Below are 27,875 nucleotides of genomic sequence, written 5' to 3' on the forward strand. Positions count from 1 at the left end.
CCTTCAAATTGTGGTTTTCCACATGCTTGTAAAGTTCCTTTTGAAATCTCCCAATCTTTGCCTGAGGAAAACTCCAGGAACTGCACGACCGGATCTTGTAGTACAAGCTTTTCACGTTTCTTTCAGCAAGCTGCTTGATATGCCGACTGGTCTACTGAGGCCGGCCTGATGTACAAATAAGAGCTTGAATTTCAGCTGAAGTTCAGGAAAGCCACAGCGGATCCAGTAATATGTAGTAAGAATAAAAGACAAAGGTTCCATTTTTGTCACATATGTTTTAATGATTTCTAAATAAAAACACAACACAATCTTTGCATTACATTGCTGTCAGTTAAACTACATGCCAGATGCAACATAAATGAAATTGATTCAAGCAACAGTGTCCCAATAATATACTGGTAACTACAGTTGACATACATAAAAAATAAAGAAATAAATGAAATTATACTAGATGATTCAGTTGCTTTAGAAAAAGGATTTATTATATCTTAGCCGATTTCTTTCAAGCTTTTGCAAAAACAAGCAGTGGAACAAAAACACAAAAGTACACACTCACAACTAAAATAAAATAAAAAAGGGGCCTTACATGCATATTACACGTTATACTGAAGCATGTTTCAGTTATAGTATATAGTAAGTCCACTTCTTCCAGTTTGTTAGTGTTTAACTGCCTCCATTTTCAGTTGAAATGTCACTTTTTCCCCGTTAAATAAATGGTCTACTCGATGAAGACACCAATACAGTCTCAGAGAAGAGATTTACTTTTCAACCAATTTCTCACAATTTATTTTTTAAATGCTTAAGTCAAAATGATACCAAAACAAAATTATAACAGCGAAACATAATAAATATACAAATAATACAAATGAAATCATTCCAGAATTGTTCCAAATTAATGCATAACCAAAAAATGTGATTGGCGTCCAAACTGTCTTCTACAATGTTTTTTTGGAATTGTTGGATTTTAGTGTTTTAAGGTCTTATGAAGAATCGCATGATGTTTTTTAATTCATTTTTTCCCCCCTCCTTTGGAGTATGATCCTTTTGCGGTGGTACAAATGACTTATGTAGCCTAAAAGGTTTCAACAGTGTATAATCATTCTTCCACAAAGTAAATAGAAAATAGTTTTACCAGATATAATCACAGTGAGAGAGAAAAAGGGTGACATATTCAGATTGAAAGTGTCCAAATATGCTTTCAAAACATAAAGTCAAAGACGTGACCACAGGAGGGAAAAAATGGAAAACATTTCGGCTTCCACTAAATAATTAAAACATAACACAATGATATAAATAAGTGTCAGTCAGTCAGTAATATATGGTGATATATATATATATATACAGTGATATATATATGTACTTTCTGAGGAGGCTTCGATCATTTAACATCTGCAGGAAACTCCTCTGCATGTTCTACCAGTCTGTCAGCCAGTGTTTTATGCTGTGGTGTGTTGGGGTTGCACAGGTTGATCAGGAGAGCTGGCTCTGTGGTTGGCATGAAGCTGGACTCACTGGTGCAGTTGCTGAGAGGAGATCATTGAACAAACTACTGTCCATCATGGATGATGACAGTCATCCTCTGAACACTGTCATCAGTGAGCAGAGAAGCAGATGAAGCACGAATGCTCCTCCCATGATGCAACACTAATAGACTCAGGGACTCATTCATTCCTCGGGCTATTAGATTGTACAATTCTGAGTTTGGGGGCAGGAGTGGAGTGAAAGTATCATGATGTTCTGTTCTATGTTAGTCTTTGTATCCTTTGTCTTTGTTATTTTTCTTTGATCTATGTTCTTTATCTTTAGACTTAGATTGTATCATCTTGTTCTTTCTCTTCATTTCTCTTTGTTCTTCTTCTTATTTTATTTTGATTTATTTTTTATGAAAAATTGCTGTATTGCTGTGTCTAATTGGAAAAAAACAATTTCCCGAAGGAGACCTCCTGAGGGATCAATAAAGTTTTACCTATGGTGATGAAAACATACATACATTATACAACAACGATCAATTATCATGATCACACCGGAATATGTGAGACACATTTCCAAAAAAATGAATGTACACTTAACGACGCATTATAAACAGTAATGTTCTGTTTCTACTGCCTCCATATCAGTAGATGGCGCTGTGCTGCAGCGGGACACTGCATACGGCAACTGTCATCCAACCGTCGTGAAGCATTTGTTTAGAACAAACCCGTTCATGCTCTGGCAACTTTAATCAACGTGGAACACTATTATTCCCGAGTTTGGAAAAATAAAATTGACTTGTATCCGGTTGGCGAAGTAGAAGCCGCACGTATAGCGTTCGTTCCCCCGAGAAAGGCTGTGCTTGTCCTTGAACGAGTCTCAGAAATGGCAGAACATACAGGTGAGGATGTTGCTATGCTAGCTTGATAGCCGATGCTAACCAGAGTGAGGTCTGTTTTCAAAACAAACACGTCTTAAGAGTTCATCCTTTATTTCATCATCACATCGTCATGATCAAGACATTTTACATGATGATGGACTGCAGAACATTCCCGGATTGTCTTGGCACTGCTAGGTTTCGACCCTTCGTGTAGCTTAGCAGAGACGTTAGCTCAGTAAACGTATAGATGTTAAACTAAAGTTATTCGTGTCCCTGGTTGACACAACTGAGCTCCACTGAGCTTATCTAATGGTGCTGGTCGTTTTATTTATTGGTTTTACACGCCAAAGGTAAACATGTCGTCTTACCCGCTTGATTCGTGTAAAATGAGGTAATAATCACGTAAGAACTGTAATGTCTGATTCCGAGCTTTGAAAAAGTACTGATATATTAATACAAGTCGCACTGTTTCTTAGAGCAAAACGATGCCAAGTACGACAGTTCTCCACCACCAGCAGGGATCACAGACCAGGAGAAGGAGATGGCCGCCTGTGCTTATGAAGCTTATAAGGTAAACGTTTCTTCATACTACATGAAAACTGTATTTATTATTTTTGTGTTTCCTTATCTTGCTTACACGTAAAGTAGAACATCGTCTTAAAATTCTTGATATTAAGATTAATGTCGTATAATCTTTATCAACATATCGATTTTTGTTGCAGATAATTGATGGAATAACCAAAGTTAAGCAGCACCCTGAACCCTAAACATTGTTGTAGAAACTTGTGTGTTAGGTTAGTAAGTAAGTAAGTAATTTTTATTTGTATAGTGGTTTTCCAGACCAGGGTCACAAAGCGCTTAAACAATCTAAACAATATTCAATAAAGTATATACTTTAAAGGTCAAGATAAAACTGATAACACAACAGGAGTTCCAGAAAATCAAGGAAAAGCCTTAACAAATAAAAGTGTCTTAAGATGTTTCTTGAAGGAGTCAGTAGATCATCAAACACAGATGTTTCTTGAAGGAGTCAGTAGATCATCAAACACAGATGTTTCTTGAAGGAGTCAGTAGATCATCAAACACAGATGTTTCTTGAAGGAGTCAGTAGATCATCAAACACAGATGTTTCTTGAAGGAGTCAGTAGATCATCAAACACAGATGTTTCTTGAAGGAGTCAGTAGATCATCAAACACAGATGTTTCTTGAAGGAGTCAGTAGATCATCAAAAACAGATGTTTCTTGAAGGAGTCAGTAGATCATCAAAAACAGAGATCGTTCCAAAGCTTAGGAGCAACAGTCTGGAAGGATTTCTCTCCTCTGGTCCTGAACCGTGTTCAGGAACCATCAGTAGATTCTGATCCACAGACCTCAGAGCCCGAGCTGGGGTGTAAGTCTGGATCAGATCAGGTTAGGTAGAACTTTATTGATCCCTCAGGAGGTCTCCTTCGGGATATTGTTTTTTTCCAATTAGACCCAGCAATGCAGCAATTTTTCATTAAAAAATAAATCAAAATAAAATAAGAACAAGAACACAGAGAAATAAAGAGAAAGAACAAGATGATACAATCTAAGTCTAAAGATAAAGAACATGGATCAAAGAAAAATAACAAAAACAAAGGATACAAAGACTAACATAGAACAGAACATCATTATACTTTCACTCCACTCCTGCCCCCGAACTCAGAATTGAACAATTTAATAGCACGAGGAATGAATGAGTCCTTGAGTCTATTGAGTACTTCTTATTGTTGTTACAGCCCTTACGATAGAATAGTAATGAAAAAGCCGCTTCAAGTCAGTGGTATATTTCAGCTACCAAAAAGATTTTATTAGAATTGCCGTCAATGATCGTTTGCCAGCATTTAAAGTGTATTGTAAAACATTGCTGTTACAGGTGGGAACACATCAAGGGGCCGGCTGTGATAAAATTTTCAGCCCTATAAAGCCGTAAACGCACATAATTTACACAGCTGAACAGTATTCCTTTTCTGGAACTCCTGTTGTGTTATCTTGACCTTTAAAGTATATACTTTATTGAATATTGTTTTGATAGTTTAAGCGCTTTGTGACCCTGGTCTGGAAGAGCACTATACAAATAAAAATTACTTACTTACTTACTTTATATATAGCCGGTATCAACCCAGACACACTTTGTTTAGGTCGTGTCTGGTCAAATCAATCACGGGTGAACTTGCTTGCAACTAGAAGTAACTCGCAGATGAGGGACGTAGTTGTGTAAAAGCTCTGCCAGATAAGGGGAAGGGTCGAAACTGTCAAGAGCTTTAAAGACAAAAACAATAATTTAAATTTATTCTCAAACTGAAAGTATACTTATCAGACTATAAGCTATAAACAATGACTGAGATGTGTAAAGAAAACATTTGTCAAGTTGTTAAATCACTATGCTACATTAACACCATTGAACTTGTCAAAAGGAAGGTGTGTGTTTGCTTTGCAAATAATATAGTTGCCTGATTTAATGGAAGTTATTATTGCTTCAAAAATGGAAAATCTACTATTTTAAAATGCATAACATTGCAGCATTTCAGTTGTAAGCATGTATTTTTTTTCCCCTGCCATTTTTATTTACGATTAAAATGGGCTGAGTGAAGTTCACAAAAGAGAATCAACACCAGTCTTCACTCAGCTACTCAAACATTTTCACGTGTGTTATTTTATTAAATAGTTGAATTGCCTGTAAATAAATGTTACAATTGGTTGAAATTAAATGTTAGAATTTGGTGGAAATTAAATATTCAAGTTCAAGACCCAAGGCTGTAACATTGTCACAAACCAAATGTTGCCGATTAATTACCTCAGAGATTGAACGTCGAATGAAGGCGTCCAATCGGGTCTGGACCGATTACAAGGCCGTTTCCCTGACGTCTTTATTGTCCGTGTACTTACGAATCTTTAACCGGTAAAAAGTTAGACTTGCTCTCAAACACAGTTTGAATGAAGCCCCTTTTCTGGCCAAAAAGTGATTAACTGGAAAAATATTGATGTCTGTCTGTATTTTAGTTGTAAACAACTTTATATTTATATTATAATGGTTCATATTTAGTGACCGTCTAAATGTTTACGCCTTTACCTATGTTTGTTAGCTCATGTTGCTAAAGGGTTAGACTTGGTTGGCTTGGAATTTACATATAAAAATAAATTATTTTTTAAACTTTAATATATAATGTAATTTCATTAAAAAAGCAAAGTATATATTTGTATATACAGTATATATATTTGACAGCAATTCAAAGTATTTTATTCATAAGGAAATTACTTTGTGGGTTAAAAGAAACCATTAATCATAATTTAACAATTCATTTATATCTGCTTTTTATTTTCAGGTGATGTTTATTTGTCATTGTGATTTAATAATGTTTTTTTAAACTGGGTTATTTGTTAGACAGAAACTTTAACATTATTGCTATGCAAAAACCCTCTGGTAGAGGAAACGTGTGTGAAGTTGTAGATTTATTTAATAAATGTGGAATTTCCATCTTGTTAACATTTTTGTGTTTCAACTGATCTGTGCTTCTTCCAGGCTGCAAGGTACGAAGAGTCCCTCAAACATCTAGCTGCACTTCGAGAGCTAACAAAGATGGACTACAAGATTGCAATGAATAGAGCTGTAGTTGAGTTTTACAAAAGTGGTCAGACCACCACTGGAATCTTGAAGCAGAAGCTGCTTGCAATGAAGAACCAGGTACGTTTATTGAGGTTTAAGTGAAGTCAAAATGCCATCGACTGCTCCATACTCGTGTTGTTATTGTTGCTGCCCAGTAAACTAACCAGCCATCTAGCACAATAGGGTAATTTCTTGTGCTGTCGATGATGTGCTTCTGCTGAATTCCTGTATCATAATGGTTGGGTTTAATCTCAGTTGGATATCTCAACGCATTTGGGGTTAACGGTGTTCTCTGATTGTTATGTTAAACCTTTAAAACCCTGTTTTTAAGATGTTCTAATTTTCTGCCTTCAAGATATCGAGGAGTTTCACAGCTCATTTTCGTCTAGTGCTTGGTTCAGTGAAAACTCCAAACGTTAAGCAAACTGATCAAGGTTACTGCATTTAAAAAAACCTCAAAACTTTGTAGGAGTTTTGTCAAGCACGCTTTCCTATGACAAACCCTGTGAGTACCAACTCACACCAACTCCTGGTTAATCTGACTCTGTTTAATGTTTGACAACTAATGACAACTTCTCTGCTATGTTTAATGAAACATAATCTACTTTTCCTTAATAAGAGTCTGGGACGTTACTTATTTATTATTATTCTGCCACATGGTTGACTTGTTGTGGTAGAAAATTTTATAAAGATGATAAGAATAGCTCAGATGGTAGAGTGGTTGCCTGCAGTCCAAAAGGTTGCAGGTTCAATCCCAGCTCCAGACAAGCTTGTGTCGTTGTGTCCCTGAGCAAGACACTTTACCCTGATTGCTCCTGATGGTAGACTTGGCGCAAGTGTGCAGCCTACAGCCTACTCCCATCAGTATGTGTGAATGGCTGTCAAAAGCACTACCGAATTTCCCCTCGCGGGACTAATAAGGGATTCTAAAAAATTTTTTTTTTATAAAGATGATAAGAATGCAAAGATTGTCTTCCAATACTTTAGCTTACCGATTAAAAAAGAAGAAAGAAAATCCCTTTTACTCATGGTCTAGTAGGTAACCATTTCTTTGACTTATGAGTTCTGTATTGTTCATCAGGTTCGCACCACTACAGAGGATGTAGACGGGCTGGACGACGTGGAGAATAGTTTGTTGTATTACAATCAAGCCGTCATCCATTATCACATGCGGCAATACTCCGAAGCCATCTCTATTGGGGAGAAGCTCTACCAGTTTTTGGAACCATTTGGTATGTTTTTGTTTCATTCCTATCCCATACATTTTTAATATGTTTATCCATGTCTTCAGAATTCAACAAAACGGCTAAATGTATATAATTGTTTAGAGAAAATGATGCTCAATGTTATCTGTTTTTCCACTCACTGACAAAGTTTTGCATTAGTAGCTTAGGATTTGTTTTTGGCCTGGAATCATTGTTTAATTTGTCCTAGAAGAGAAGTTCGCTCAGGCTGTGTGTTTCCTGCTGGTGGACCTATACCTGCTCACCTTCCAGCCAGAGAAGGCGCTGCACCTGCTCGCTGTGCTCGACAAGCTGGCCGTACAAGGAGGAAACAAGAACGGCAAAGGAGAGGTGAGACGCACACATGGACACTTTGACTTCATAAGAAACGTTTTTATTGTTTCTGTCTACGTCCGACTTGTTCTTAAATACTGCTGTCTGACTGCTACCCTTTTATTATACATCAGGATGTTTAAAAACGGTTACATTTTCTACAAAGTAACAAGTTACTATTTAAATAAAGTCCACTCCTGTTTTGGTTGCTAACCTGCAGTATGATCACGTTATTGGGTTTCATTCTTTATAACCAATATTACAATTCCTTTTTTCTGTCCTTTACTAGTTCATTTTCCACTAATAATCAATGTTTTTCCGATTTCCTGTTTTATCTAATTGAGTATACATTTAAGAAATGTGTGGAAAGAATTATGCATAATGAACCTAGAGAAATTGAAAGTAAAAGTTGAGCTAATCACACTGTATTAAATCTTATTAATCGTATGTATTAATCTTTGTATCCTTTCTCTTTGTTATTTTTCTTTGATCTATGTTCTTTATCTTTAGACTTAGATTGTATCAAGTTGTTCTTTCTCTTTATTTCACTTTGTTCTTGTTATATTATTTTTATTTATTTTTTATGAATAATTGCTGTATTTGCTGTGTCTAATTGGGAAAAAAAAACAATTTCCTGAGGGATCAATAAAGTTCTACCTACCTACCTACCTTAAATGTTTTCACATCAAAATTAAATATTTAGTACTTCATGAATACTTTCTCCAAGGATCAAAATTCACCTTTTCTGTTGAACTCCAGCTCAACAATTCAAGCAAAGATGGAGGGAACCAGAAAGCAGAGTTCATGGCCTTGATCGAGGCGGCCAAGTCCAAAATGCACCAGGTGAGTTGAAGCAGCTAATGTTGTCGTTAAAGTGTGTGTTTGAGAATCTCAATGTGACTTCTCTGCCTTTAAGTACAAAGTCCGAGCATACATCCAGATGAAGTCATCCAAAGCCTGTAAAAGAGAGATTAAGTCTGTGATGAACACTGCAGGAAATGTAAGTAGTTTAATTTTGGCTTTTATAAACTCCTACATATTCATTATAGTTGAATGTAATGCCAACTAATTAATCTACAAATGAAACTTGGTTATGATTGAGTATTTGATTCCAGACATTCCTCTGAAGTCTATTTAATGATCTGGTTGCATTTGCTGTCAAAAGAAAAGCTGCAGAGATATTGAACAGTGTGTTTCCTTCAGTCTGCCCCCTCACTATTCCTCAAGAGCAACTTTGAATACCTCAGAGGAAACTACCGTAAGGCTATAAAACTGCTCAACAGCTCCAACATAGCGGAGCACCCTGGTCCCATAAAGACAGGTGAGGGTCTGCCTCATTATCCCCGATCATCAGTGCTTCTTACTCAAAGGTGCGTGTCTGTGTCGTGACAGGAGAATGTGTGCGATGCATGTTCTGGAACAATCTGGGCTGCATCCACTTTGCGATGGGAAAACACAACCTGGGGATTTTCTACTTCAAGAAGGCGCTGCAGGAGAACGATCACACCTGTGCACAGCTGGGCGACGGCAGCAATGGTCAATGTGAGTGACATACTCCGGGTCAACTTCTTAGATGTGTACTTGTCAGGAGATTGTTTCTCGTGCATGAGTGAGTGTGTTAAGGCAATCATTTATGAGGGATCAATAAAGTTTATCTACCCTATTTTTTAAAAATAAACCAATAGAAAATGCTGCTATTTAGCTACAGCTTATCAAGAAACCCACGTATCCAGCTCATTTTATTTCGCTTATATCAATTATTTTATTTTTACATTGCATTATTATTTGATAATTAATAAGTAAGTAAGTAATTTCTATTTGTATAGTGCTTTTCCCGACCAGGGTCACAAAGCGCTTAAACAATCAAAACAATATTCAATAAAGTATATATTTTAAAGATCAAGATAAAACTGATAACACAACAGGAGTACCAGAAAATCAAGGAAAAGCCTGAACAAATAGAAACGTCTTAAGATGTTTCTTGAAGGAGTCAGTAGATCATCAAACACAGAGAGAGAGGAAGATCGTTCCAAAGCTTAGGAGCAACAGTCTGGAAGGATTTCTCTCCTCTGGTCCTGAACCGTGTTCAGGAACCATCAGTAGATTCTGATCCACAGACCTCAGAGCCCGAGCTGGGGTGTAAGGCTGGATCAGATCACTGATGGAAGGTCTGACCATGAATAGATCTGAAAGTAAGAACCAGAATTTTAAAGTTGATCCTAAAAGAAACTGGAAGCCATAAGATGAGTTAATTCACAAAGTGTTTCAAGTGCTCTTGTCATAGTTCATCTTTGATCAACAGGATTACTTAAAATGTTGTGTCTTGTCACAGTTGTTTCCTCTTTCTCATGTCATCTCTGTCCTGCAGCAAAGAACTTCACGGGCATTCCCATGTGTGCACTGCTCGCTAACAAGCGCCATGAGCTGCTGTACAACTGTGGCATCCAGCTGCTGCACATCGGTCGGCCTCTGGCAGCGTTCGAGTGTCTGATGGAGGCCGTGCAGGTGTATCATTCCAATCCACGGCTGTGGCTACGGCTCGCAGAGTGCTGTATCCTGGCCAACAAAGGGGTACGAGTGCCCACAATGACATATAGTCCATTTTTTAAATATTTAGTTGTGTAAATCAGCTGTGTTTGGTTCCTACATAGGGGTCTGAGCAGGAGAACAAAGGTCTACCGTGTAAAAAAGGAATCGTTCAGTCTATCGTCGGACAAGGTTACCATCGCAAGATTGTATTGGCGTCACATTCTACTCTTAACACCGTCTACAGGTCAGTGTTTTCTCTTGATGTGCCATTTTTACTGCCAATCTAATGCAAGATTCATTGGCATCTGACAGCAATTCCAGTGAAGACATCTTAATCCTCTTTTGTCACACTTTTAGTAAAAAAGAAAAGAATCTTGTAGCCTTGTTTTTCATTTTAAGTAAGCTTTAAAATATATATTTAGTATCTAAATAATAAGATGTGTATAATCAGAAGTAAACCTTTTAAAATTGATTGAAAAAAAAAAAGTATGTTGGCGACGATTGCATTTGTGATTAATCAAATGATTTTCCTGAATAATCACGATTAATCGCAATTCAAAATCCAATAATGAATTCAAAAGTAGTTTTCTTTTCATGCTCTTCTTTCATATGTCTCGTCTATGTCAGTAGAACATATTCAGTGTAAATTACAACTTAAAAAATATAAGTTGAAAATAATTGTAATCATTATAATCATATAATCATTTGAAACTTTAATCGCATCTCCACACCTGTTTTCTCACATCCCCTCCATCATCAACTCCCACAACCTGTTACAGAAAATACATGATTATTTGCTTAAAAAAAATTGGGCATCTTTCTCCTTAAATGCACCAACAATCTTGCCTGTAAGCAGCTTTTGTTAATATGCGATAAAATAAATGTCTGAATTAAGAAGTCGATGCCTAAGCGTTACTAACATGTCTACCATGCCCAAGAATATATATATATATATATATATGTATGAAAAATATTAAATGGAATGTATTTTCCCACACAACATCCTGATAGCCACTGTCATTCCGCTCGCACAAATGATGCATTGTTCACCAAAAAGTCCCATGATTTGCTGGAATTGAGAAGCTAAAACAATGTCCTGAACAGCATCGTAACTACTCATGAGAAACCTGGATCATAAACACTCTTGAGTGCTTTTATTTGTGCAAAATGAAGAGCGAGAAATGTAGATCAATAATGAATAATTCATTGTGATTAATCAAAATGAATCGACGTCAACCCTGATCTTACTATGATTTTATCATCCGACGGCACTAACTGCATATTTTTGTGTGTTTGCCCAGCGAGGGCCAGTCAGCAGCGATCCCTGTAGCCAGTATGGAGTTTGCAGCCATTTGCCTAAGAAACGCACTCCTGCTCCTCCCAGAACAGCAGCAGGACGGCAAGACGGAGAACGGCTCCAAGACGTCCACCCACTCAGGCAGCACCGAGAGCTGCGTCGACAATAATGACTCCTGCAGGCAAGTGACACCTGCTCTTGGATGCGATTGTTTTACTAAGACTTATTGTCGTTTTAAGGAAAAAACTGTATATAATAAAAATATAATGAAATATTTAAAAATACATGGGCCGCACCGTTCATGAGATATTCACAACGACATTCAATACGATGGTACACAGAAACCTTTTTTCATTTATAAGTAAAAAAAAAAAAATCGGTCCAAACTTGACACACTAGATACGTGGGTTTCTTGATAAGTCCTGGCAGACTATCTTATCAGTTTTCGTCATCTCTTTATTGAGTCGGTTCTTTACGCTTCCATCGGCAACATCTTACAATCGGTTTATTATTGTTGATTGTAGATATGTTTTTTATAGTCGTGGTACAGAACGCTGCTCGTGTATCTTATCGCTGGTGTTTGTGTGCCAGTGGGAAGAGTCCAGAAGCCGACAAGTTGTTTCCTGCACCACCGTCGTCTCCTCTTAGGAAACAGGAAGTTGAAAACCTCAGGTGAGTAACCTTCATGTTCGGTCGTCGTTAACCTTTTTTTTAGAAGCATCTTAAAATCTCTTAAGTGTAATACTTGTTCTGTGTCACTGGTGAGAGTCGAGAAGGTTCTTTCTCTCAATAATGTCCCTAAAATGATTATGGCGTGGGATTTTCTTTCAATATGATATCATTAGTGTGAATCACAACCATAGATGGAGGTCTTTGCTTATGCTAGATATCCACAGCAACTGCATCTCTACAGCAGAGGGGGAATGAAAACTTTGTTCAGGAAATGTGTAGAAAGAATTAAACAAGTCAGAGGCGTTTGTTTTGACAATTAAGACAGAATGACATGTTTTTATTACACCTGCCCTGGTAAATGACGTCAGTATTGTCATGACATGATAACTTGTCACATTCTTACTGCGTGTTGCTGGGTTTATATTCCCAATGTCATTGCTATATTAATATTTGGCTTCCATACCTAATGTCTTTTAGTTTAGGTTAGGTTAGGTAGAACTTTATTGATCCTCAGGAGGTCTCCTTCGGGAAATTGTTTTTTTTTCCCAATTAGCCACAGCAATACAGCAATTATTCTTAAAAAAATAAATAAGAACGAAATAAGAACAAGAATAAAGAGAAAGAACAAGATGATACAATCTAAGTCTAAAGATAAAGACAAAGATCATAGGTTTAAGAAAAATAACAAAGACAAAGGATACAAAGACTAACATGGAACAGAACATCCAGATACTTTCACTCCACTCCTGCCCCCGAACTCAGAATTGTACAATTTAATAGCCCGAGGAATGAATGAGTCCCTGAGTCTATTAGTGTTGCATCTGGGAGCATTGGTGTGCTCAGTCTGCTGAGTTTGTGACATTATATAACGCTGAACGTCTTTTGTCCCAAACTTGTGTAGATATAATTATTATAAATTAAAGAAATGCTTACATGTGCAGTTTGGAAGTTCTGACCAGTGACCAGCCATGACTGGAATAAGCACTTTAAAAGAAATGTGATTTGATCCTCGGGTGAGAAGAGAGTTTAGAGAATGTTCATCAGTAGATTTAACAGTAGCTGTGGCCAAAAATGATTGACGGGTTGTAACTGCATGTTATAAATAACATCATTAATGGACTCTTGTTGTGCAGGTGCTCCATCCTAGCTTGCAGTGCTTATGTGGCGCTGGCTCTGGGAGACAACCTGATCGCTTTAAACCACGCCGAGAAGCTGCTGTATCAGCCCAAAGTGTCGGGGTCACTCAAGTAAGTCGCTCACGTTTATACTCTCGTGTGTGTGGAGGTCCTCGCTTCCATGACAACATCATCGTCACACCCTCGCCCCCCCAAACAGGTTCCTGGGCCACCTCTACGCAGCAGAGGCTCTCATCTCTCTGGACCGGATCTCTGACGCCATAGCCCACCTGAACCCTGAGAATGTCACGGACGTGTCGATGGGTGTGCTGAACACGGAGCAAGACCAAGGTCACTAACCCACAATCTGTTCTAACATTAGGACCAGATGAACACGACCAGCATCATTGTTGCACCAGAATCAACTGTTGTTTTACAACATGTTCCAATTTTGTATTCATTTTCTCTAAACTCTGACAGTCTATGTAACTACACACTTCACTTTAAAGATGAAACACTGGATGAATTTCACTGTCAATGTGGTACAGATGGAATCATGAGGGAACATTGAATTAAGGTTGATTAAGTCATTTATTACACTAACAAATCGTGTTAAATGACCATTGCTAATGTGTCAAGTTTGATAACATTCAATTTATTTACTGTTTTGACAGCGCTGTGAGCAGTATTTATGGAATTGTTGGAAATAAAGAAATGAGTGGAAAAAACAAACTAATATATGGAATAAATGCACGCAGGAGTTAGGGGTGTGTAACTAGTGCAGGGGTGGCCAACCCGGTCCTCAAAGGGCCGCAGTTTTTTGCAGGTTTTTGTTCCAACCGATCGAGCATGTCCAGTTTAACCAATGAGGTTTCAGCTGAAACAAGCTGCTTAGACTCCTGATTGGTCAAAAGGTGTCCTCTTGATTGGTTGGAACAAAAACCTGCAACCACTGCGGCTCTTTGAGGACCGGGTTGGCCGACCCTGCACTAGTGGTACAATATAATATTTTGATGATGTCGTCAAAATATGGCCAAACATCCGCTTTAAAAACCGCTGGAGTCGACAGTAACCTGTCACCCTTTTTAGTGATTTTATTGTTCCTTCAGCTGCGGAGGACAAAATGACTGCAGATGACACAAAAATGAACAAACCGACGTCAATATTTGCGTAGAAATAAGAGAGTATTTGCTGACCAGGACCATAGAATGTAGTTCTAGGAAGCCTGGTGTGAGTAGGATGAGCTGCTCCTCTGTTCACACGTCCTTCTCTCCACAGGCTCAGAGAAGGGCGACGATCCAGTGGAGTCACGTGAGTGAGAACTTTTGAGTTTGAAGTCCATTTGGACGATGATTCACTTTGTTTTTGTTTTGTCCGTGCGAGCAGCAGGGAAGCAGACGCCGCTGTGTTACCCCAGCAGCGTGACCTCTGCCCGGGCCATGATGCTCTTCAACCTCGGCAGCGCCTACTGCCTCAGGAGCGAGTACGACAAAGCCCGCAAGTGTCTGCATCAGGTAACCAACATCTCTTCCTGGAAAATATAATGTACACGAGTGGAGAAGAAACGGTGACGAGAGGAAGGAATGCACGGAATAAGTCGTTGTTTGATGGGTTTTAAAGATTCAGATCAGGTTTAATGTCGGTATTATGTTCACTTAGTCAAAATAGAATCAAACGACCAGCGAAACAGGAGCTTTAGACTGATTTGTCAAGTATGAAGTAAGATTTCAACCTCTAGCTTTTTGACTTAAATCATGACACGTTCAGAGTTACCTCTTAGGTTTTAGATGATTCACGGTCGTATTTCTATGGTTTATTGAGATTTATTTATTAAAACCAAAGGCCCATGAAAGTCGTTCTCAAGTGAAGTGATCGATGATAAGTTAGTTTGACATGGTTTCTCGATGATGATGCAAGTAATTATTTGTAAAGTTTGAATCAAAAAACTTTGAACAGTGATGATTCGATTTCGACCTTTTCTCAGGCGACTTCAATGGTCAACACCAAAGAGATTCCTCCAGAAGCCATCCTGCTGGGCGTGTACCTGGAGCTGCAGAACGGTGAGTAGAAGAACACCATCATGTTGGAAGATGGTCTTGGATTCAGGTGAACTGAACCGTACTGTGGTGTTGATGAGCTGATGACGCATGAAGCAGGTCAGTCGTTGGAACCCTCAGTTAAAAATGCTGTGAGGTTCCATTAGAAAGGCTGTATAATGGAGCAAAGAGCGCCATCTAGTGGGCTCTGACACTCTTGCTGCGTCTCAAATCGCATACTTGCGTACTCAAAGTTAGTATTTTTAGTGCATAAGTGCGTCTCAATTCTTAGTAAATTGCAAAATAAAGTGCTCCATACACACTAAATTGATACTAAAACGCCCACAAAACTGAGTATTATTCGATGGACACTATCTACACTAAACAGCTTCATCTTAGTGACGTTTTAAACGGAAGTTACGTCATATATATATAATATTCATATACTTACAGGTGTATTTTCAGCAGCAGTAGAAGGATAAACACGTCTTCGCTGCTGATACCAGCTTAAATATCTCGCAAATATTTTTCGATTCTCATATTTTTTCTTTTTTCAAAACTTGCAAAACGTGCTGCCAGAAGGTGGCGATAGTGTTCAAACAGCTGTTTGAAACCATTGTTAAATAGTAGTAGAAGAAGAAGCTGTCGCGTCATTTCCTGTTAGTGTGTAGCAGCAGAGTTTGATTTGAGACATACTATCTGTGGAGAATTAGTTACTAGTACACTATCGTGATGCATACTAACTTCTAGTATACTAAGAGAAGTATGCAACTTGACTGACTCGGGGTCTGTTCACAGGAAACACTCAACTGGCTCTGCAGATCATCAAGAGGAACCAGCTGACGCCCGCTCTAGTCCAGAGGGTCTCGCCCCCCGAGTGCCGCAAGAAAGCCGCCCCCCCCCTCCAGCTGCCGTCATCCTTCACGCAAGTGCAGCGCAAATGAGCCCCCCCCCCCTCCCCCGACAATATTGTTTGCCCCGTAACACAGCACCCCCTCTGCTGTCTTTTTAATTTTTAAGTGTTTTGGCAACAAAATAAATAGTATTTACTGTAAATGAAGGGAGTGGATTTGTGCAGCAACTGTCGCTTTGAATGTCCCGACGCAAGTGATCAGCGATGACTCGGCAAAAAAAGTCAGTCTGGGCTTGTGGTGGAACTTCAGAAATCCAAATATGTGGAGCAAGAACATTTGTTTTTAAAAAAAGAAAGTAAACGCCCTTAATTGTATCATGTTTTTATTGATGTACAATAATTCCATATATTCCTATTTTTCTGAAAATAAACGTTTTATTTTTATCCCATTCGTTATCATAGTTTACACACATAGCACTCTTATCATACTTTTTCTTTTTCTACTCCTTTTGTTGTGTTTTTATCGAAGCCAGAACATGTTTCCTTCAAATACAGTCAAACATGTCTGTGATGACATTTAAACTCTAAAAGATTGTGTCGGTACTTTTTTTCCCTTCCAAACCTTCCCAGCATTCACGCTTTTCATCTGAGCCGATCACAACTTCTACATTTCTGTTCCCAGTATTTATTTGCATCGAAATGTAACCTTGCCGAGGCAAATACCCTCATATTTAAATTGAATACAAGTTAAAATATTGATATAATATAAAGCAATATTACAAAACGAATCAATAAAGACATGAGGTCAATGCTTGGAAATATTCAAATGTCAATCCCATAATAGTCTTATGTTAAAGGTGCAGTTCAGACGAGTCTTGACTGAAGCTCACGTCAGTGTTGATACAGTTTTGTAGTTTATCTATAGTCTCGATCCTATCAGGTTGGAGTCTGGAGATGAGATTTCAGATTCACAATAGTAAGAAGTGAAAGATCTGATCTCTGAAAAACTGTTATGAAAAGTATTATGGCTCATGTGTACACAGAGAACTCTTCTCACTGAAGTCTTCATTTGTACAGACTCATCAGAAACATGGATTTTCTGCTCATCATTCGCTCATTTCATGTTCCATCAATCCTTCATGAACACATCAAAACAGTGCAACTCTATTAGAACCGTTGGCAACAGTCACGACAAATAAATCCACACACACTGAAGTCATCAAACTTCAATGAAAATACTTTAGAGAATCTAAAAAGTGCTTCTTACAGTGGAAGGTTTAGTGTGGAGTCCACACGTCTACTCTCAGCTCCTCCAGTCCCAGGGCACACACAGGTCACCGTCCTGCATCACGGAGTAGAAGTGCGACACGCAGACGTGGAGACCCTGGAGCGGCGGCTGGTGAAGGTCCAGCAGACGGCGGCAGCACTGGACCATGTGACCGGAGCTGATGCTGGGCTCCTTGGACAAACCCCTCAGCGAGAGACTCTGGACACACTCCTTCACCAGGGCTTCCTCCACCACCTGCAGTCTGGACACACATGTGCTGTGTCTCAAATCACATACTTCTCTTAGTACACTAGAAGTTAGTATGCATCAGTTTAGTGTACATACTAACTAGTAACTAATCCTCCACAGATAGTTTGTCTCAAATCAAACTCTGCTGCTACACACTAACAGGAAATGACGCGACAGCTTCTTCTTCTACTTCTATTTAACAATGGTTGCAACCAGCTGTTTGAACACTATCGCCACCTGCTGGCAGCACGTTTTGCAAGTTTGGAAGAAGAAATAAAGAAAAAATATGAGAATCTAAATAATCGCGAGATATTTAAGCTGATATCAGCAGCGAAGACGTGTTTATCCTCCTACTGCTGCTGAAAATACACCTGTAAGTATATGAATATATATGCATTTATATATGATGTAACTTCCGTTTAAAACGTCACTAAGATGGAGCTGTTTAGTGTGTTTAGTGTCCATCGATCCATACTCAGTTTTGTGGGCGTGTTAGTACGCCAATTTAGTGTGCATGGAGCACTAAATTTCGCATACTAAGAATTGAGACGCACTAACGCACTAAAAATACTAACTTTTAGTACGCTAGTATGCGATTTGAGACAGCAAATGTCTCAAATCAAACTCTGCTGCTACACACTACCAGGAAATGACGCAACAGCTTCTTCTTCTACTACTATTTAGCGATGGTTTCAACCAGCTGTAGGAACGCTATCGCCACCTGCTGGCAGCACGTTTTGCAAGTTTGGAAAAAGAAATAAAGAAAAAATATGAGAATCGAAATATTCACGAGATATTTAAGCTGGTATCAGCAGCGAAGACGTGTTTATCCTTCTACTGTAACCTGTAAGTATATGAATATATATATATATATATATATGTGGTGCAGCCTACTCCCATCAGTACGTGTGAATGGCTGTCAAAGCGCTTTGTGACCCTGGTCTAGAAAGGCGCTATATAAATATAGATTATTAATTATTATTATTATTATTATTATTATTATTATTTTTTATATATATATATATATATATGAAGTAACATCCGTTTACAACGTCACTAAGATGGAGTCGTTTAGTGTAGATAGTGTCCATCGATCCATACTCAGTTTTGTAGGCATTTTAGTGTCAATTTAGTGTGTATGGTGCACTAAATTTTGCATACTAAGAATTGAGACGCACTTACGCACTAATAATACTAACTTTGAGTACACAAGTATGCGATTTGAGACACAGCAATGCTTTTATCACCAGAACAATGAGGAGTCCTCGGAGGGAATAGTATTTATTTGATATGACACGAGGCAAGGAACTCCAACTGGTCTTTGTTCTCATATGTTCGCCTGTGTTTTATCAAATGTCCCAAAAGGTTACGAAGGTGAAAACAAAGCCATGTTTTTGAGTCGACAGCATTTAAAAGTTACGTCAGCAGAAAATTGAGGGTGAAATATTTTTCATTACAATATAAAGAAAGTTAAAATGTTACAAAACAAATCAATAAAGACGTGAGGTTAAAGCTTGGAAATATTCAAATGTCAATCCCATAATAGTCTTATGTTAAAGGTGCAGTTCAGACTAGTTTTGACTGAAGCTCATGTCAGTGTTGATACAGTTTTGTTTTCCTGCCTTTTCTCTTATTTATTTCTGTTTTAATATCAAGTTTTCTAAAACACACAACTCCTTTAAAGGGCCCGACATCTTCACATATCTACAGTCTCTATAGATCAGGTGATCAGGTTTTATTTAACATTAATCTTAGTTTTATTTGTCCTGTCAGTGTCACGATTTTAAAACGCACGCATTTAAAAACCTTTAAAAGTTATGTCGGCAAAAAAATGAGGGCGAAATATTTTTTGCGCAGCAAATATCTTTAGAGAAAAACAAAATGAGAGCCAATGCTGATGATAAATGAAATGAAATTTATAATGCAATATTTTTTTGATAAAAGTTACTCTAAATGTGCTTTTAATAAAAACAAAGCTAAAATTTGTGTTTTATTCACTAAAACACGACATTTAAGTAAGTAATTGATTAAGTAAGTGTTATTTCTAGAGCGCCTTTCTAGACCAGGGTCACAAAGACAAACACAGGAGTCTCAGAAAATCAAGGAAAAGCCTGAACAAATAAAAACGTCTTAAGATGTTTCTTAAAGGAGTCAGTAGATCATCAAACACAGAAGAAGATCGTTCCAACGCTTAGGAGCAACAGTCTGGAAGGATTTCTCTCCTCTGGTCCTGAACCGTGTTCAGGAACCATCAGTAGATTCTGATCATAAATTTCCCCTATGATCTGACTTATACTCCAGTGCGACTTATATATGTTTTTTCCTTCTTCATTATGCATTTTATGGCTGGAGCGACTTGAACTCCGGAGCCACTTATAGTCCAGAAAATACGGTAGTACCGTGTTGAGAACTTATTTGTGTGCACGATGTTTGACTCACTGGCGCTGGTGTTGAGTCTTGAGTCGGGCCTGCGTGGCGTGCTTGAGGAGGAAGGCCTGGAGGAGGAGAGTGTCGCAGTGGACCGGGACAATGATGCGACCCGACTCATGCAGTCTGCAGCTGGAGCTCTCGCTGCAGGGACGACAGGAGGACCCGTTAGAGAGCAGCGTCAGCAGGAGGGGTTGAAGGTTCAGAAGCGTACTTCTCCAGCGTCACGCTGATGCCGCTCAGGCTGCGCGGGTGCAGACGAAGCCGGCCCGACATCAGCCCCTTGTGGAAGGTGTTGAGGGCGCTGTAGTGCTCTTGGATGGGCTGGATCAATCCCAGCAGCTCCAGCTGGACCACCTGAGCGCCGCCCAGCAGGAGGCTGACCCTCTCCTTCAGCCACTCGCTCTGCTGCTGCAGGCTGCGATAGACGTGCAGGTTCTGGAACACCTGACGCAGACGGAGAACAAATCAAGACTCAAATCAAGGCATCAGGGTCGGCGGTTCTGTTACTTTGGCCCACTGATGATGCACGTCTGTGGTTCCCAGCATCACGCCGCCGGACGAGTTCATGCCAGAGTGGTCGGCGAACACGACGGTGTGACCTGCGGGGAGATACGCGGGAGAATTGTGTACTTTACAGACTCGTGTACTTCTGAGGATGAACTTGTGTCTGGAGGCGAGTGTATGAGGCACCATGCAGGTTGATCATAGACTCTGGGCTCTGCTGAGACAGTCTGCTCAGACTGCGAAGCTGGCAGCACCTGTGGGCCACTCCCCAGGTCCGCTGCCACCTGCAGGGAACCGGAGATGTTACAAGAGATTGTTCAGTATAAACATCTTTCTCTGTATTTACGAATTTAATCATCTTACTCTTTAATTATTATTCTATTATCATTATTATATTTATTTGTATTATTATTTACATGTATTTTACTATTATTGTATTAATCTTATTAATGTGTTTATTATATTCATATGTGTATCTGTATGTCTTGTGTGCACAATATGCTTTATCTTCTTTGTCAACTTCTGTGGCTCAAATATACACAATGATGGAAGAATAAAGGTATATCATTTCATATCAGTCATTTCTCATCTCTCAACTTTTGTCGCCACAACATGAGGCTGGTTTGTTCTCGAGTGATCCAAGTTTTCAGAATCAGAATCAGAATCCTTTTATTTGTCCCGCGAGGGGAAACTTGGTTTAACAACAGCAATATATCAAAAAAATAAAACACCCAGAAATAAAATAATAAAAAGAAAAAAAATATATAAATAGAATAGAAAATAAATCTGCACTATATTATATACACAATCATATTTACAAAAATAACAAGAAAGGTGCAGTTAAATATTTATCTTGGTGTGTTCTTGTTGTGGAGTCTGATGGCAGCAGGGAGGAAGGACCTGCGGTACCTCTCCCTCACACACCTGGGATGGAGCATCCTATCACTGATGGAGCTCCTCAATGCCCTCAGTGTGTGCTGGAGAGGGTGAGACAAGTTCTTCCTCATGGAGGCCAGCTTGCTCTGTATCCTCCTCCCAGACATCAAAACACAAGTTTTGATGTCACTTTGACGTCTCGTGAATGTTCAGGTACGAGAACCTTCACCAGGTATAGTGAGCTCCACAGAACTCACCAAGTACAGCCTGTAACCACTGCTCCATGAACTGAGATTTTAATAATTATGACAAAAGGTAAAAAAGTAAAACCAGCTTATCTCTCGTGTCGTCTCTGGGTCAAAGTTCATGACCTCCCTGGCATCCAGAGATATACTGTATATGCAGTAATGTACTCTGTGTATCCTTTTGACCGTATGTAAAGAAACTGGGATGTACGCAGAAAATGAAGTACGACAGGCAGGTTAATAAATGTAACAACATGTAACATGTGATTTTAGTCATTAATATATATAACATATTGACTTAGACATTTACAATAGTATTTTTTTTTTAAGTTAAGAACTAAAAAGAATTACAGAGAAAAAAACCTGAATGACTTGAAATGAAAGAACGGCTTGTGATTGCATTAATTTTCTAATTACCCCAACCTTGAGCAAGGGATGATAGTGACTCTTTTTGGAGTGACAGGCAAAAATGTATCCATATTACAGTAGAGACCATTGTTGTTTCTGCTCAAAAAGACACACTTGAAAAACATCCATATGCTCGTAATGTCCCTCTTGTATTGAAACCTCATCATGAGAAAGGTCGAGGCCAAAAATGTTTTGATGATGATGTGAGAAAGGGCAGTTTGAAGTCAACATGGGAAGTGTTCAGAAGGACTAGTTAAAGTTATTAAATACCTGATGTCTGTGATGTTAAACTTGCTGCACAGTTCCTTCTTCAGTCGCTTCAGCTCGGCTCTCAGAGGAAGACTAGCCGAGAGCTTCTTAGTCGCGTCTGGTTCGTTCTTCCTGAGCCACAAGCTGCAGACAGTAGAGTCTTGAAAGTTTATCAATAATATATGTATATCAATATATATAAACACACACATTATATATATATTAGAAACAACATTGCAATTGTCATATACAGTGAAGAAAATAAGTATTTGAACACCCTGCTATTTTGCAAGTTCTCCCACTTAGAAATCATGGAGGGGTCTGATCTATGATTTTTTAACAATTTATTCGTGTGATACAGCTGTAAATAAGTATTTGAACACCTGTCTATCAGCTAGTTTAGCTAATTTTGACCCCCAAAGACCTGTTAGTCCGCCTTTAAAAGTCCTCCTCCACTCCACTGTATGATCCTGAATCAGATGGACCTGTGAGGAGCTGCATAAAGACACCTGTCCACCCATACAATCAGTAAGACCCAAACATTCAGCATGGCTAAGAGCAAAGATCTGTCCAAAGACACCAGAGACAAAATTGTACAACTCCACAAGGCTGGAAAGGGCTACGGAGAAATTGCCAAGCAGCTTGGTGAAAAAAGGTCCACTGTTGGAGCAATCATTAGAAAATGGAAGAAGCTAAACATGACGGTCAATCTCAATCGGAGTGGAGCCCCATGCAAGATATCACCTGGTGGGGTCTCAATGATGCTAAGAAAGGTGAGGAATCAGCCCAGAACTACACGGCAGGACTTGGTCAATGACCGGAAAAGAGCTGGGACCACCGTTTCCATGGTCACTGTTGGTAATACACTAAGACGTCATGGTTTGAAATCATGCATGGCACGAAAGGTTCCCCTGCTTAAACCAGCACATGTTAAGGCCCCTTTAAGTTTGCCAATGACCATTTGGATGATCCAGAGGAGTCATGGAAGAAAGTTTTGTGGTCAGATGAGACCAAAATGGACCTTTTTGGTCATAATTCCACTAAGCGTGTTTGGAGGAAGAAGAATGATGCGTACCATCCCAAGAACACCATCCCTACTGTGAAGCATGGGGGTGGTAGCATCATGCTTTGGGGGTGTTTTTCTGCTCATGGGACAGGGCGACTGTACTGTATTAAGGAGAGGATGACTATATCAAGAAGCATATCAAGGTTCTGGAGTGGCCTAGCCAGTCTCCAGACCTAAATCCAATTGAAAATCTTTGGAGGAGCTGAAACTCCGTGTTTCTCAGCGACAGCCCAGAAACCTGACTGATCTAGAGAAGATCTGTGTGGAGGAGTGGATCCTCCTGCAGTCTGTGCAAACCTGGTGAAGAACTACAGGAAACATTTGACCTCTGTAATTGCAAACAAAGGCTACTCTACCAAATATTAACATTGGTGTTCAAATACTTATTTTCAGCTGTATCACACGAATAAATTGTTAAAAAAATCATAGATTGTGATTTCTGGATTTTTCTTTTTAGATTATCTCTCACACAGTGGACATGCACCTACCATGAAGACCCCTCCATGATTTCTAAGTGGGAGAACTTGCAAAATAGCAGGGTGTTCAATTACTTATTTTCTTCACTGTATATATGGTAATTACATATATAAAGTCAATCTTATCTAATCAAAATATATATGCATACTGACTCCTTCAAGAAAAGACGTTTTTATTTGTTCAGGTTTTTCCTTGATTTTCTGGAACTCCTGTTGTGTTATCAGTTTTATCTTGATCTTTAAAGTATATACTTTACTGAATATTGTTTTGATTGTTTAAGCGCTTTGTGACCCTGGTCTGGAAAAGCGATATATAAATACAAATTACTTACTTACATATACGTACATACTGTATATTTACATTATATGTAGTGTTATACAGTAAATATTTAATTTAAGACATGTTTGAATGGTGGTCTATTGCTACCTAATGTTTTCTTTTTTTTCAACACACGTTTGTCAAAACAAGCTTCAATGTAGGCAAATGTTAACTGACAATGTGACTCATGCTTGGTACCATGTTAGTACTGCATCTCACATACAGTAGTAACCAGACCAACCATGTTTCATTTCACCTAGAATCCGGTATTTGCAAAACCCACGCTCTGATGCACATGGTCTCACACACACACAATTCACTTGAGTAAGTAAGTAATTTTTATTAATATAGCGCTTTTCCAGACCAGGGTCACAAAGCGCTTAAACAATCAAAACAATATTCAATAAAGTATATACTTTAAAGATCAAGATAATACTGAGAACACAACAGGAGTTCCAGAAAATTAAGGAAAAGCCTGAACAAACAAAAAGGTCTTAAGATATTTCTTAAAGGAGTCAGTAGATCATCAAACACAGAGATGGTTCCAAAGCTTAGGAGCAACATTCTGGAAGGATTTCTCTCCTCTGGTCCTGAAGCGTGTTCAGGAACCATCAGTAGATTCTGATCCACAGGCTGGATCAGATTTAGCCTCAATTGCAATCATTTGAAATTCCCCCCCAAAAATGTAAGAATGAAATAAAAGAGTAGATACTGACTCAAGGGTGGGCTCTACTCTGTTGGCCTGCTGTAGCTCCTCCTCTGGGTCTCTGAATCCTGTGAAAGCATAGTAGCTCTTGTCCCACTTGATAGGCCTGTAGAACAAGGAGTCTCCCTCAGCGGGCCTCTTGGAAGGAGTCTTCTGCTCCATGTGCTCCACAGGCAGGTTACAGGACTTCAACACGTTCTTCACGGTGCTCAACACATCCCTGGAGTGGAGGATCAAACTCACTGAACGAAACCCTGCAAATGGGTTAAAGGTCATGCGAGTCAAGGACAACTTCTACTTTTAGAAGTAGACTTTAATTAAATACAATCCAACTCCATTTTATTTACCGGATTCAAACGATAACTGTCGTCTCAAGACACTTAACGCTGTAAATAACACGACATAAGAGACGAGGAAAACTGAGCGAATCACAATAACAGTTAGTGGCAAAAAAAACATTCCTTTTTTACAGGAAGAAAACTGGAGCATAACCAGACTTGGCCTGAAACGCCTGGTTTATTCATGTCAAAGCTACAACTTAACTCAACACGGACAATTTGAACATGTGAACTTCAAAAAAGTCGTCTGGCCGTGAACAAACATAATATTGAAACGAATGAACCGTTCCTGCTGGAATCATACCAGAAGTGAAGACGTCATGCTTGCTCTCCACAGTGTTCCTCACATAAAACGTGAGCTTCAATGGCTGCACGGAACGTGAGCTCGGCTGCTGCAGGTTCTCCAGATATCCATTCAGCCTCTTCAACGAGTTCTCGTTCACCTCCTTTCAAAATAATCAGACACAAAATACAACTTAAATTGTGGGACCTTTAATCTCACTTACTTGACGACGGACTCACCCGTTCTCTCGGATGCTTGCCGAAGAAGTCGGGATGGACGGCGAAGTAAAATGGCCGAAGTGCATTGACGGCCTCGGCTCCAGACAGAGCTCTTCGTAGGACCAGGTGTGCGGCGACATTCTTCCTCTCCAGCCTGTTATCGTACAATTATCGTGATGTCACTCGGGGTATCAGCCCCTCTTGACGTACACTTCTCATCAAACCAATCAAATAAAGCTCAAAAAGTGAAATTTGATAGTGAAATACCTATTTTAGATGAAGAAGTATTTCCCCCGAAACACCATCTCTCGTCTAAGATAGATACTTAAATGCTTTTATCTTGACTAGTACTCTATAAATACTAATTACTTACTTACTTTAAATGGATACACCAGTATACATACACTAAACTGTCATTCAAGATATTAATTTGGTGCTTGTAGATGGTATTATTACATATAAATAGAAATGATTATTATTATTATTATTATTATTATTATTATTATACTGTTGAAGGAGGAAGTTGAATAAAGGTTAATCCTTGTGTTGCCTCTGAGTCAAGGTCACCCGGAGGCTCAAAACATGTGCATGTGTTTGTGGTATCCCTTGTGCGCCGAGGGTTAAATATAAACTCTTATTTTACTTCATGTTAAAGTTGTAATGTATTTAAGTGTTTCTGCTGTCAAATCATTGTTATTACTTTTAAGTTTATTCCAAATATATGGCAATTTAAATTTTGATTCTGATCAAATCCAATTCTAGTGCCTTGTGCAGCTATTTCTACTTTCTCATGTTTTATAATGAACATTTTCAGCCCCTAAGATGTAAACAACCGAGGTACCTGATGGTGCAGCGCAGGAGGGAGTTGACTGACATGATAAGATCTCAGTCCATCACACCTGGGAGACAAAACAGATCAACAACATCAGATGCAGGGTCATAAACAAACACAAATGAAGATCCCAAATAAGACTGCTTTAAAAATAACAAAGCCATAGACAGAGCCCTGGTGTCAGTAGATTCATTTCCTTTAAAATGGTTGAAACTTGATGTGATTTATAATTTTTCGTTCAGGAGTCTGTACACCTGGGAAGCCAAACACACACACGTATATGTTTGTTTGTATTCAAAGGTGTAAACTCTCACGTCTGTGCTCGTCGAATAAAGTGTATAGAAACAACATGATGTAATCAAAAGTGACTGTAAATAAGCGACAAAACAACAACATCCTCAACAGCTATAATCAGCTCGTTTGACTCGAACAATATTAAATCACAAACCCTCGTCAAACAACCGCATTTTATCATTATTATGTCGCCAGAACTCAGAGGAGATGCTGGTGAATAAAAGAAGAACAGGGAAGAAGAGCGAACCTTGTGTCGACAGCAGGGTCACAACAGCTGAAATTGTTTGTTGACTTTATTTCTTCTTCTCGGACGACTTCACCTCGTGTCTGTCGCCCTCTGCTGGCCGACTGTCAGTACAGCAGGAGCACAACAGGCAAGGAACACTTACCATCATGTCCTGAAGTGTTGTGATATTTGATCAAATGTTTTAGCATTTATTTGATTAAAGGCGGTCAACATATTTCTGGTTGCTTGATTAATCAACGTATAGACATGATTCAATATATTAATTAAAAAAAACTAGAGTAACTTCAAACAAACACAAACACACTGGAGATGATGGAAATAATTGAGGCTGCAAAGTTATAGTCCAATAGATAAATAAATAAAACATTAATATGTCATTGTTATTGTTATACAGGGGGAACAGTGAGCAGTGATTCACAGCAGGAAGGTTGCATCTATGGAAAGAGAGGATTAAATGTCAGAAAGACATAAAATAAATAATAAGAAAATAAAGGTACAATAGGCAGTCACATCATCAGTCATTGGCTGCCATTCTCTAAACACTGAGATGACTTTGGTCGGACAGCAGGATTGGCTGCTGGTTCTTTTGTTTTTGGACAACAAATGTGTTTGAGGTATCCCTTGTGTTGTCTCTGCACCTTGACCCACCTTGACCCATTTGTTGCCAGAGATTTAAACATGTTTCTGCGTGATATAGGTTAAAATGTTGTATCATTCATTTGATTAAAGGCAGTTAATAAATCACTGATTGCTTAATAAATCAATATATAGAATTGATTTTATTTTACCACAGATTCATAGTCTTAATAGAAAAAGACAACCGTCGTTCTT

The 27,875-nt window shown here is 38.8% G+C and overlaps 2 protein-coding genes across 7 annotated transcripts; one reads left to right on the top strand and one right to left on the bottom strand.

The window, feature by feature from the left end:
• Positions 1-2,182: 2,182 nt before the first annotated feature.
• Positions 2,183-16,481, top strand: cnot10 (CCR4-NOT transcription complex, subunit 10). Of its 4 annotated transcripts, none has more exons than XM_087806498.1 (19): positions 2,183-2,371; positions 2,827-2,921; positions 5,896-6,057; positions 7,061-7,211; positions 7,414-7,553; positions 8,295-8,378; positions 8,452-8,535; positions 8,739-8,856; positions 8,928-9,077; positions 9,904-10,106; positions 10,187-10,308; positions 11,366-11,542; positions 11,953-12,033; positions 13,167-13,280; positions 13,369-13,499; positions 14,427-14,459; positions 14,535-14,662; positions 15,133-15,208; positions 15,983-16,481. In XM_087806498.1, the coding sequence occupies exons 1-19, from the start codon at positions 2,356-2,358 to the stop codon at positions 16,126-16,128; spliced, it is 2,211 nt and encodes a 736-aa protein (XP_087662624.1). In that variant the 5' UTR covers positions 2,183-2,355; the 3' UTR covers positions 16,129-16,481. The 4 variants fall into 4 exon arrangements, with proteins under 4 accessions (XP_087662624.1, XP_087662625.1, XP_087662627.1 ...); XM_087806499.1 differs by having other exon boundaries at positions 7,417-7,553; XM_087806501.1 differs by lacking the exon at positions 2,183-2,371 and adding an exon at positions 2,531-2,752.
• A 128-nt stretch (positions 16,482-16,609) lies between these two features.
• On the bottom strand, positions 16,610-27,097 carry tcaim (T cell activation inhibitor, mitochondrial). Of its 3 annotated transcripts, XM_087806513.1 has the most exons (12): positions 27,045-27,097; positions 26,513-26,570; positions 25,693-25,825; positions 25,475-25,616; positions 24,843-25,086; positions 22,287-22,409; positions 20,674-20,771; positions 20,491-20,582; positions 20,195-20,427; positions 19,993-20,124; positions 17,305-17,566; positions 16,610-17,172 (listed from the first exon to the last, which is right to left on the bottom strand). In XM_087806513.1, exons 2-11 carry the CDS (start codon positions 26,545-26,547, stop codon positions 17,341-17,343), a joined length of 1,458 nt encoding a protein of 485 aa, XP_087662639.1. In that variant the 5' UTR covers positions 26,548-26,570; positions 27,045-27,097; the 3' UTR covers positions 16,610-17,172; positions 17,305-17,340. The 3 variants fall into 3 exon arrangements, with proteins under 3 accessions (XP_087662639.1, XP_087662636.1, XP_087662637.1); XM_087806510.1 differs by having other exon boundaries at positions 16,610-17,566; XM_087806511.1 differs by lacking the exon at positions 27,045-27,097 and adding an exon at positions 26,952-27,010 and having other exon boundaries at positions 16,610-17,566.
• Positions 27,098-27,875: the final 778 nt, after the last annotated feature.

This window comes from Callionymus lyra, chromosome 13 (assembly GCF_982586985.1).
Source record: "Callionymus lyra chromosome 13, fCalLyr1.hap1.1, whole genome shotgun sequence".
NCBI classification, from domain to species: domain Eukaryota; kingdom Metazoa; phylum Chordata; class Actinopteri; order Syngnathiformes; family Callionymidae; genus Callionymus; species Callionymus lyra.

Coding starts and splice junctions, on each gene's coding strand:
- cnot10 (XM_087806498.1), top strand. Junction 10,309..11,365: donor ACTCTTAACACCGTCTACAG/GTCAGTGTTTTC, acceptor GTGTTTGCCCAG/CGAGGGCCAGTCAGCAGCGA. Junction 12,034..13,166: donor CAGGAAGTTGAAAACCTCAG/GTGAGTAACCTT, acceptor CTTGTTGTGCAG/GTGCTCCATCCTAGCTTGCA.
- tcaim (XM_087806513.1), bottom strand. CDS start 26,547: ATGTCAGTCAACTCCCTCCTGCGCTGCACCATCAG. Junction 25,617..25,692: donor GCAAGCATCCGAGAGAACGG/GTGAGTCCGTCG, acceptor TTATTTTGAAAG/GAGGTGAACGAGAACTCGTT. Junction 20,125..20,194: donor ATCAGCGTGACGCTGGAGAA/GTACGCTTCTGA, acceptor TCGTCCCTGCAG/CGAGAGCTCCAGCTGCAGAC.